Below are 12,130 nucleotides of genomic sequence, written 5' to 3'. Positions count from 1 at the left end.
TCAATGAGCACTTTGCAAATGTTTGAAGTTTATGTAAAAGTTTATGTAAAAGTTATAAAAAAGTTAATGAAGTGGCTAATTAAGTTCCATCAAAAGTGTGGTGTGTCGTCTATGTTTGTGTGTAGAATAAACAAACTTATTTATTTTTTTTTACCTTTTTCATTTGAGATTTGGACACTTTGACCATCCAGACCTCGGGCGGTAAAGGCTTGCCAGGTTGGACTTCAACAGACATTTTTACTTGTATTATGTACTTAGTTACTTTACTTATACGCTACCTTGCCGTTTTTATTACTTCAAAGTGACTTGGCCATCCAGTCGCTTGGCTGGATGGTGATGCCATAATCGCCCTAGCGCAGGTTCCATTGAAAATGGAGTCAAAGCGATGTCGCCTCCCGTATATTTTGTAATACAGTTGTACTTGCCAAGGTCCGTGGGTCGATCACAGCTTTTGTCTTGACTCAATGGTGGTAAGTAATAGGGACCAAAGGCACTATTTTCCGGTACAAAATCTGCTCTAACTTCTTTAATATTTGGGGTAGAGAAGTGAATGAGGTATCAAATTAAAGTTCAAGTCATGCTTTATCGGATAGAGTTAATCACAGACTTGATTTTCCAATTTTGAAACATTTTTGACATTGCCACTTGTAACAGAGAGTGATGTTGACCGGAGTCAAATTCATAGTGTGGTGACACACACATGGCCAATAAAGCATACGGCTCGATCCCGCACAAGCTAGTGGATGTGTCCCTGACCAAGTACCATTTCCCAGAAAAAGATCCGGAGTCTCATCCTTGACTATTACAACAACTTTAGTCTGAGGGTGTCATCTGGGTCTTCATCATCAGCATGGCACCGTCTTGAGAAGGGCATCATCACAGGCTGTACCATCTCCGTAACCCTGTTTGCGTTAGCCATGACAATGCTAGTAAAATCAGCAGAAGTGGAGTGCAGAGGCCCCTTGTCAAGATCTGGGACCCGTCAGCCCCCAATTCTACACGGACGACCTGACAGTAACCACGACATCAGTACCCGGGTGCAGGTGGGCCCTTAAAGGGCTCAAAAAGCTAATTTCTTGAGCTTCAAACCTGCCAAATCCAGGTCTCTTGTTCTTCGGAAAGGCAAGGTGACAGACAAGTTCCGCTTTGCTCTGGGGGACACTGAGATTCCATCCGTGTCTGAGAAGCCGGTGAAAGGTTTGGCGAAGCTCTTCACCAGCATTCTAAAGGACTCTGCAGCTCGCCAGTCAACCTCTGATGACCTCAGCGCATGGCTGTCTGCCGTGGACAAGTCGGGACTCCCTGGAAAATTCAAGGCTTGGATCTACCAGCACGGAATTCTGCCCCGTCTTCTCTGGCCTCTTCTGGTTTACGAAATTCCCATTACCACCGTGGAGAGCTTCGAAAGGACGATCAACCACTTCCTCCGCAGGTGGCTCAAAAATACAGGAGTTCAAGGTCACCAGAGCCAGAGAGGTCCTGCTCTACCCAGACTCCTCTGACACTAAGGTCTCTTCAGCGGGAGTGGAGGTCTGAACAGGAAGGAAGTGGCGTGCCCAGGAAGCAGTCACCCGAGTCGAGGCGAGGCTGCAGCACAACATTCTGGTGGGCACGGTGGCATCTGGGCGGGCTGGGCTCGGTAGCATTCCAACATCTTCCTACGCCAAAGCCAGGGGGAAGGAGAGGCGAGATCTCATTCAGGGGGAGGTGCGGGCAGAAGAAGAGGAAGTTCGCCTCAGCAAGATGGTGGGCATGGGCAAGCAAGGGGGCCTGGACCAAGTGGGAACAGACTGCTGACCGGAAGATCACTTGGGCAGATATGTGGAAATCGGATCCATTCCGTATCAAGTTCTTGGTTCAGTCAGTTTAGGATGTCCTCCCGAGCCCGTCCAATCTCTTTACCTGGGGCCTGGCAGACTCACCTACCTGTCAGCTCTGCAAAAAGAGGGGTTCGATGGAACACATTCTGAGCTGCTGCTCCAAGGCCTTGGCGGATGGACGATACTGCTGCCGCCACGACAAGGTCCTGCAAGGAGTGGCAGATACCATCTGTACCGCCATCACCTCAAGCAAGGCACAAAATCCCACAAAGCACTCCATCGCTTTTGTTCGTGCTGGTGAGAAGCCTCAGCCCCGTCCAAGGGCGCAGGGAGGGCTTCTCTCTACAGCAAGAGACTGGCAGCTCTTGGTCGACCTAGGACAGCAGCTGAAGTTCCCGGACATCATTACCCAGACCACACTCAGGCCAGACGTGGTCCTGATGTCCGGGGCTACCAAGCAGGTGGTGATCTTGGAGTTGACAGTCCCCTGGGAAGACAGGATGGTAGAGGCACAAGAGAGGAAGAGAGCCAAGTATGCATCTCTGGTGGAGGAATGTCAGAGGCAGGGATGGAAGGCCTGCTGCGAGCCTGTGGAAGTAGGCTGCAGGGGCTTTGCAGGGCAATCACTATATCGGGTCCTGGGTCTCTTTGGGATCTGTGGGCAGCAGAAATAAAGAGCCATCAAGAACATCTTGGAAGCTGCTGAGAAAGCTTCTATGTGGCTCTGGATTAAAAGGGGTGAGGAGTGGCAGAGTTTTGCTCCCTAGACACAAGTCGGGGGCTGATCATCCCCGGCTGGGTCGCCTGGAAGAGGGTGTCTGGACCTAAGACCCGAAACACACGATGACGCCAGGCCCGTTCACTGACAATGTGTCTAGGTTGCACCTCAAAGTGTATTATATCACGTAACGGAGAGTAATGTTGACCGGAGTCAAATTCCTAGTGTGGTGACACACACATGGCCAATAAAGCTGGTTCTTGCAAAATGATGTTATAATGGCCAAATTCACTCAAAAGTATTTTTTCCAGCCTTACCAGTCACAGGTAATCCTGTGAGATCTTGTTTGAACTGTAAACCGGTTGGTACAATTCCCTACAGAACATGAATTAGGCAGCTTCCCCGTTTTCTCCTGCCACATCCAATATGGCAGTGACATCGACATATGATTCAGCCCTCACATTACGTCTTCTGAGCAACTCGCGCTTGTGCATCAAGTCCACCTACCGACTCACTGAACCCGTGATCCACGTCAGGTTCACGATTCAAAGAGTAAATCTGTTGCTTTTTCCACAGGGTTAATACATTTATACAAATACAGTTAGAGTAACTGAAGGGGTTTCAGTGCATTGTGTACTAAATTACTACCAACTGCTAAGCTTAGACGTTTTCAAACGACATTTTTATAACCATAGTTGCTTTGTGTAGAATCATCTTGATAACCACCAGCTGCACTCAGCTCAAGGACAACGCCATATAAAATCGTTTGTTCGTGCACGGTATTTTTTCAGGAAGCCAGACACTCAGTACTTTTTCAGTAAGACATCACCACACACTGAAGGAGATAAAAGGAGTCAGAACAAGGATAGTGTTTTTTTTACTGAGACCATTGATGCTTGTTGTCATTGCTCTTTGTAAATAAATTACCCTAAGCTCAGAATAAACCTGTATTTTCTATTTCAACCCATTTGTTGCCTTCTTCAAATCAATGAACACAAACAGCCAACCCTTCAAGTATTACCTGGTTTCCATTTTAATTAAGCTAGCGGCAGCAGAGTAAGTGAACAAGTTAACAGAGACGAATACCTGCAAGTCCAAAGCTCTTGTCAGGCTCACAAGGATGCAGACAGCTAAAGTACACTGTGCTTCATTATAGTGTCCTTTGACCCCTTTTCAATGATGATAATACAAAGAAAATGGTTGATGATCTTTATTTCAGATTTTAACAACACTGGTTGTTACACAAGTCATTTTACTACAATTACTAATCAAAGGTACATTAAATTACACCAAAGCCACTACATGATTTATTTCCAGTGAGGAATGGATGGCAAAACTAGCTGAAAACCATCAGAAAGAAAAAAAAAACGTAGACATATTCTTGTTTTCTGGGCACAAAGAAACAGTCCTGTGCAACAACCAACATGAATATTATGAATGTACACTGCCCCAATTTAGGTATATTCATATCCTGAGCCACCGAGCGTTTGTCCTTTTGCATTTGTGACTTGATTCAGGTACCAATGTATTTAAAAACATGATGTTTTCATTGCGGGCAGCATGTTGGCCACACAGTCAGAGTCATTGGGCATTTCTGTGTGGAGTTTGCATGTTCTCCCCGTGCGTGCGTGGGTGGCTTTTCTCCAGGTACTCCAATTTCCTCCCACATTCCAAAAACATGCATTAATTGGCATTAATTAATTGGTGACACTAAATTGTCCATAGGTATGAATGTGAGTGTGAATGGTTGTTTGTCTATATGTGACTAGGGGTACCCCGCCTGTTGCCCGAAGTCAGCTTGGATTGGCTCCAGCATACCCTCGCGACCCTAATGAGGAGAAGCGGCATAGAAAATGGATGGATGGATGGATGGATGGATGTTTTCATTGCAAGTCAGTGTGGCGGGCAGTCTAAGGCAGAGCTTCTTAACCAACTCGTGAAAATCAGATAAAAATGTCATGATTATAGTGTGTGGCCCTTGCTTCTTATACAAAATGAAGTTAATTCTGCTGTGCCGAATAACACACAGTCATTTATTCAGTCATTCATTCATTCCTGCTACTGGAACCTTAATTTCCCTCAGGGGATCAATACACGTCTAGCTAATCTAGTCTTTGTATAGTCAAACCTTCATGATTTCAGTAGGCAGTTTGCAAAAATATGTTCAAGTAGGTACAGTGGAACCCGTTCAAGTCGACATCCCGACATAAGCGGTTGTCAACATGGTCGAAACTAGCCATTGCTTGCACATTTACTTGAGACATCAAGAGAATGAGCGCTAATAAAGGATTTGCTCGCTGACATGGTTTTCTTCCATTGGTGCCAAATGTGAATGGGTGCATTTTCAGACAGGTGGGATGGAAAGAACGGGCTGAGAAGTCCTTTGGTCCACCGCCGAAGCTCTGAAAGTTGTAGTTCCTTTCATGCTGCCCCTCCAACCATTCTTTATTTTTAGTAATTTTTAACATAACCGCATATCTGAGCGATAATGATGAAGTTAACAATACGCCACACACATCGACTTAGATGGGTCCCACTGTGTACTACAGTTTTAGAGCATTCATAGCAGTAAAGAAAAGGTGGCAAGAAAAGGTGGCAAAAAAAGGGACTAAGAATGTAAAGGGTCAGGTTTAGTTGCCATTTTGGCTCATGAGATACTCATTGTGCAACTTCTCTTGTGTGTCAAAAAGCTTGCGCAACTTCTTTGCTTGTCCTTTGCTGAGCTCCTTTCCTTCAGCGTCATGAGTGGGGAAACCCTGGGGATAGATGGACACATGTTATGTTGGTTGCTGATCATAAGCCGTAGTCAATACAAAAATGTAGAACATTCTTTCAAATGATCAGATTCATTCTAATAGTGAAATGGATATTTTCGAGTTGCATAAAAGTGTTTTTTTCTTTGAAAAGAAAAAACAGGATTTCATGTAAACGCCGACATCAAATATCTGCACATGTCCTGATGATGCCATATAAACAAATCTTATGGAAATATGTTTTGCGTCATTGCTAGCCAGCATTCAGACATGAAACTCTTGAAAAATATTCTCACAATTCAGCATTTGCAACCCTGCAAATTCCTGGATTTTTGGTAAAAAACGCCCAAACACTTTGCGCTTTGAATTTCGCCACGTCACCCTATCGTGGCGTTTCCAAAATATATGAATAACTCATGCAGTTTTGTGATTGAATACGGCCTTTATTATTAATGTATACTTAATCAAATTTTACAATTATTTTGCCTAAACGAAGCATTTTCAAGCATAAAAACGGCTAAATGAAGAAACAAATATAAGGCATTCAGAAGACGCATTAAAAGATGTGATGTATCACTACACTGGTCAGTAGGTGTCAGTAATGTTACTGTAATGTTGGGTGAGACACACAAGCACCAGACTTGATCGCCCGAACAACAGGCTTTTATTGCAGGTTTGAATGATCTCACAACAGGCACAATAATCCCTAACACAGGCTACTCTTGCAGCCGTAACCCATGCCAAGCTAAAACTCAACTCTGAACCCCCAATGTCACTTCTTGTCCGCCCCCCACTCAGCTCCATTAGCACCAGAACACATTTACAGCAACACACGTGAGCATGATTCTTATTTGTTCTTATTATGTCTACTATATTGGGGAATAGGAGTGTAAAGGTGACTGTAAGGGTGTTATTCCATGTCTAGAGGGCTCTAATTATGTTAAAAATCGTATTTACGAGGTTGTAAACAGGTTTTCTAGGCTGTAACTAGAAAAATATTCTATTTATAAATAAGAAATCCTACTTCATGGAAATTCACTTATCACGGCCGGGTCTGGAACCAATTGACTGCAATAACCAAGGGATAAAGTGTATGTCTATATTTTTTTTATCCAAAAATGTTCCCAGCAGAAATCACATCTCATTAAACTTAAGTTAGTAATAATTGCTATAGTACAGTGGTACCTCGCTTTTTGTTATTAATTCTTATGTTTCACAGAACTCTGCATGGCAAAGGCTCGTGACTTAACCCTTTTAAGCACACTGCAAGTCTTTTTCTGGTAATGTAACATCATACGCTCCACTGAACTTTTATCTCATCCTGGTTTTTATTGTTTGTACTTTTAGTCTTTATTGCGTATATTGTACGTACAGGTATGTCTTACAGTGTAAGCTATAAGAGATACCTGAATTTCCCTAAGGGGATTATTAAAGATCTATCTGTAAGGTTTGATGAAAACTGAAATGTACGAAAGCAAGACGCAAATTTCCCAAGACACCCTGTATTGTGCCTGACAAATGCTGATCACCTTCAGTTGTAAATACCGTACAGATATTGTCACCGATTCATGAAAAGATATCAATACACTACAATGTGTTACCGTTTCATCAAATTTGGAGTATTTGTCCGTTTCCGGGAGAAACATTTCACCTGGAGGGATCTTCATTTTTGCAAGCTTTGCCATCTGAAACATAAAAGCAAACAATGAACGAAGCAGGAATGATTGCAGATGAATTAACTTTGCTCGCAAGGTCAACGCTGACCTCCTGTTCTTCTTTCTTCCTGGCTGCCTCCTCTTTTTTCCTTTGCTTCTCTTCCTCTTGCTGCAAAAATAACAATAAACACATTCAATCTTCTGTTGGAAAGAATCCATTTTGCACATCCACGGGCAGGAATTGCGACATTTGCAACAGAGATACAGAGAGACTGGAAAAGAAAGAAAGGCATATTGTATGCTTTTCAGTGAAAATAATTAAAAATAAAAATCACCTGCTATGAATTTTATCATTATTATGTCTTATTTTCTCATATTATGTGTACTACATGTACTGTATTACGTAATATGAGTGCGAAGCTGACCGTAGGGGTGTACTATATTACGTAACATGAGTGCAAAGCTGACCATAGGGGTGTTATTTCCTGTCTAGAGGACTCTAATCATGTTTTTTTATGGTCTAACAACTAAAATATTTATTTTATAAATAAGGAATCCTACTTCGTGGAAATCCACTTATCACGGGCGCATCTGGAACCAATTAACCTCGATAAACAAGGGATTACTGTAATTCCAGACCGTGGCTATAATAAGGACCTTTGTTGCTCTGTGGAGCACAAACAGTTTGATGAGGTCTCACTTGTGCGGCAATATCAATATCAGCAGAAAAAAGGTCCTGATTTGTTCCGATAGGTCATTTTGATGCCAATATTCATAAGTTTAGAGACGGTCAAATGAGGTTCACCTGCAAAGCCAAACAAATACTAGAACCTCTCCTTACCTTCTTCTTCTCATCCCTTTCCTTCATTATGGTCTCCTTGTCCACCAGTTTCACCACTGTTGGCAGTCCTGCAACAGTCAAACCGCAATACTACAGGATCAAATGAAGCTCACAAGCACTTTAATAATACTGCCATTGTGTTTAACTGGTGTATATAAGAGTGAAAGTAAAGTGATGAATGTATGCAAAAATAGAACTAATTTCCAGTGCCATATAATAAATGTGGACATATTGTGGACTTACAGTACAAACCAACAATTGCTCCAAACATATGAAATACTGCCGATAAACACTAATTAGGGAGCTTGACATGATAAGGATGTTACCTTCATGATCCTCCAGTCGGACACCAAGCTCTGGTAATGTATCATTGCGGACAACGTCACAGAGCTGTAGCAACTCCATCACTAGATAAGATGAATAACAGTTATCTGCATGTTGTTATGAATACCACTTTTGACGTTACAAGATAAATCGAATGCTGAATGCTGCAGAATGCTGCACATGAACAAAATTGCTGGTACCCTTTCTGATAAAGAAAGAAAAACCTCAAAAGAAGCCATAATAAATACAAATTGATTGAAATTGTAACTCATGAAAATCAGACATTATAAGGGCTGTGCCATTGGTCCTGCTTGGAGACTGGCGCATGTACAGAAAGCCTGCTTCAATGAGGCACCAATGGAAGGGTTTACATGCAAGCGGGGTCTTGTTTTCAATCAGATAGTCTGCATGTGTTAGTTCAAACTGTGTGTGACGTTTTCATATTTTTTTTTTTTAACATTTTGTAAACGGCAAAAAAAATGTGATACATTGTAAAGCTCATGTTATTATTAATAGGGCTGTCACATGCTTATACATTTTAATCAAATGAATTAGTTTTCAAATGAATTAATCATGAATAATCACCATTTGCAACTTTATGTGAAATGTGCCCTTTTAACTCTAGTTTATGAACAAAAAGATAAATGACAGGACACAATTTATGTATTAACAGCTCCAAATGAACTGAAAATTTAAAATCAAGCTAAAAGATAGTTTTTATTCCTTAATAGTAGCAGGACATTTGAATCAAACTTTAACCGTGTTATTATGAGCCATGACGGATTGACTTAAAAAAAAACATTTAATTGTTGAATTAAAAAAAAGTTGAATTCACAGTTTTGAGTGTATATGTATTTTCTGGGATGTCCAAGCATACTTAAATGCAGCAAATTGTACTTCCGCGATAAGAGTTGTCTTTCTGTCTATTTAGACTACACTTGCACGCATAAAACAGACGTTGCTCTGATGTTCGGAGTGCCCCTGGATGCACCTCGCTGTCTAGTGACAATGAGAAAGTGTCATTCAGAGCAGGGCATGTATTTGTGAGTTGGAGACACATAGTACATGACATTGGAATTGCACTGCTGTTGATGTGTTCAGGTCAGAATAAAGTTAAAGAGCGTCAGACTCTGTGGGGACGCTATTATGCCTTCGTCTGCAGTCATAACAGAGAGGGTCGGCTTGACATGGAGTGTATGCGTTAATTACGCTAAAAATTATCACTAAATTAATGAAATTAATTAGTTACCGCCGTTACCTAGCTATACAGGTATTATACAGCCCTAAATTACTACTTATTAATATCATATATTATACTTTTTACACGATTTTCCACATTCGTGTTGGGTTCTCTTTGGTTTAATTGTATTTCCAAAATGTGCCGCGGGCCAATAACAAACACGCCACGGTCCGCGAATGGCCTCTGTGCTGCACTTTGGACACACACCTGCTTTTCTAGGTCTTCTTTACGGATGAAGTCAACTCTCGTCGACTATTTAGCTTGTTAGCTAATTAGCTAATTAAAGAGAGAAGGTGGAACTAATCGAGTTACAAGTCATTTTTATTGCTAATGTTGATTTGAAATCGGAGGAGAAGGCGTTCGCTGAGAAGGGCTGTACCGCTGAACGAGTCGTATACACACAGGAAATAATGTACTAAAAGTCGACCAATCGCAGCCTCTACGGTCCCCAAGGTTGGTTATTTTTAGATATGCCGTCAGCCTATGCAAGAAGTTTTGCGGGGAGGAGCGAGCTGGTGTACAATGTGTGCCGAGAGACAGCGCGGAAGCAAACAAGCATATGCAAGGGTCAAAATGCATGTTGAGGACGAAAAATGCTATACAGGTTGGCAGGTCTGGTTTCAACTTATTTCAGTGGCCGTTGTAAGTTCTAGCTTTAACAGAAGTGTGTGTCTTACCCTTCTGCTGTTTGGCAATTTGTCGCACTTCCTCTCGGAACTCAGAGAGGACTTTGAGGTATGGCATCACTGTGGTCTCAATCTAGAAAATGGAACACAAACGGTATCATAATATTATAAATCAGTGTCTGCTGAGCTTTGGTGACGGTCATACTTCGTACGTCAATGTCAAGCACTGTATTTGGCTCTTGTGAGACGATTGACATTTTATGGAAAAATAGCTAAACTAAATAAGCTCAAATTGTATCTAAAAGTGATGAAAACTAATGTTTTGATACTTAAAATTGCTAAATTGTGAATGCTTCGCTTAACTACGGTCGGACGTCAATGACATTCGGTATTTTTTCTTTTTTTTGCTGATATCGGACCGATATCCAATATCAGTCAGATCGAGACACCCCTACCTGTGTAGATTGAGAAATGTGGTATTTTAGACAGCAGGGCTGTTTAATTAGGACACTAATTGTGTCTAAGCTTGGAGAGTGTAGCTGTTGTGTCAGCCATTGACTAACTAAATACGTGTATGATGTTCAGTCTATTCTCTTTCATTTGTGAATACAAAAATTATGTTTTGGTGTTACAATACCGCCGTTTGAAACATTTCTACACATCGGGATGTGTCCAGGTATCAAGTCGCGTATTAAAAGCGTCTTCTTCCAGAACATTCTGACATTTATTAAACAAGTATGTTTTTATTGTATCCATATACCTTAAAAATGGACTTGTTTCAGTTTCTGTAGCTTTAGTTTGTGCCTTTGTTGGTGTAAATATTGCCCCCTCCCTCTGGCTCCGTCCCTCCGTGACACTAAAAAATGCTTGCTCTAATGATAGGCCCATCATAACTAACTAAACTAAAAATATGGTAGTTCCAATGCTGATGGTAGCACAAGTGAGTGATATCCAGGCTGATCAGCATTATTTCATGTGACTGAAGCAGGTGATCTGGCATTGCCATGGCAATGATGTCATTCAAGAAAGTAAATATACTTTGATGTTGTCCCAGAGAGGGGACATTTACATTATTATTATTATTGTCTACCCCCGAGCCGTGGGGTCCAATGATTACAGGGCACTGTTATTTTATATATTGGCACAAATAGATGATTTGAACAAGACCTAGGTTTGTGTCAGAATTTTCCAATAACGACAAGACATGCTCACCTACAGAAAAATACAGCAAAAGTGTAAAATGTGGTTGCTTCTTACGTCAACATTCTGTCCTTGTCCTCCCACTGGGAAACCAACAGACTCTGATCCTTCAATAGCGCCAAATATCTACAAGACAACAGCAATTTCAAAGTGAAATGTCTTAAAATAGATGTACATTTCCGTACAATGAAAAGAAAAACTACTAGGCTACTGTCGAGTGAAAAATCTTCTCACCTTGAGCATGTTGGTCAGATACACAGCAATACTTTCCATCAGCATGCGGTTGGGTCTCAGCTTGCTGTTCTTCTTGCTGCCGATGTAGCTGTTGCTCTGACTAACCAGCTGTCTCATCTCCTCCATGGCTGTGCGGGTATCAATGTTGTCACACAGAGCCTCATGGACGGCTGACTTTGAGACATAGAAACTGGGGAAGATGGATGACGGCTTTTAATCCTTTTCAAATTGTGATCCAGATAACCAGCTTCCTATACACGGTAGTCTTTCAAATGTAACATTATTATTATTACTAATTATTTGTAATTATTTGTAATACTGATTGACAGAAGAGGATATCAGCTTTGGCACTGGTGTCCAAAGTCCCACCCAGTGGCCATTTGTGACCCACTGCACCAAATGCACCGCTTGCCACTGCATCTCACCTACCCTTTGTTAAGCTCCACCTCTGCTGCCTCCCACTTCTCAAACTGGCCGGTGGTGTCTGTAGGAGCACGCAAAATGTCCTTCACATTTAAGAAGAATTCCTGTTGGACAAAAGCAGAAAGGCAACATATTACAGGTACTATATTTAGGATGATGACATCCCGCCCCAAAAGACATCACGTACGTTCAGGAACTTCTCATACTGGACTGCCGACTCCATCGTGTTGGGAGAGTAGTCAAGGGTATCTTTCCACGAGTGCATCAAGAAAGCTAGACGGAGCTGGCGGGCTGTG

At 41.8% G+C, this 12,130-nt stretch overlaps 1 protein-coding gene and 1 pseudogene across 3 annotated transcripts in view; one reads left to right on the top strand and one right to left on the bottom strand.

The window, feature by feature from the left end:
* Window positions 1-546: 546 nt before the first annotated feature.
* LOC129179149 (uncharacterized) lies at window positions 547-2,648 on the top strand (annotated as a pseudogene).
* A 1,085-nt stretch (window positions 2,649-3,733) lies between these two features.
* Window positions 3,734-12,130, bottom strand: part of cars1 (cysteinyl-tRNA synthetase 1) — a 38,114-nt gene continuing 29,717 nt past the window's right edge. For all 3 annotated transcript variants that reach the window (XM_054769998.1, XM_054770001.1, XM_054769999.1), the window contains 10 exons: window positions 12,022-12,125; window positions 11,841-11,938; window positions 11,412-11,601; window positions 11,235-11,303; window positions 10,029-10,110; window positions 8,114-8,194; window positions 7,788-7,855; window positions 7,056-7,115; window positions 6,893-6,976; window positions 3,734-5,294 (listed from right to left, as the gene is read on the bottom strand). In XM_054769998.1, coding sequence (XP_054625973.1) covers window positions 5,169-5,294; window positions 6,893-6,976; window positions 7,056-7,115; window positions 7,788-7,855; window positions 8,114-8,194; window positions 10,029-10,110; window positions 11,235-11,303; window positions 11,412-11,601; window positions 11,841-11,938; window positions 12,022-12,125 — 962 coding nt within the window. In that variant the 3' untranslated portion in view covers window positions 3,734-5,168. The remainder of the gene's footprint in view (window positions 5,295-6,892; window positions 6,977-7,055; window positions 7,116-7,787; window positions 7,856-8,113; window positions 8,195-10,028; window positions 10,111-11,234; window positions 11,304-11,411; window positions 11,602-11,840; window positions 11,939-12,021; window positions 12,126-12,130) is intronic.

This window comes from Dunckerocampus dactyliophorus, chromosome 3, assembly GCF_027744805.1.
Source record: "Dunckerocampus dactyliophorus isolate RoL2022-P2 chromosome 3, RoL_Ddac_1.1, whole genome shotgun sequence".
Lineage (NCBI taxonomy): Eukaryota > Metazoa > Chordata > Actinopteri > Syngnathiformes > Syngnathidae > Dunckerocampus > Dunckerocampus dactyliophorus.
This window is presented reverse-complemented; position numbering and strand designations above follow the sequence as displayed.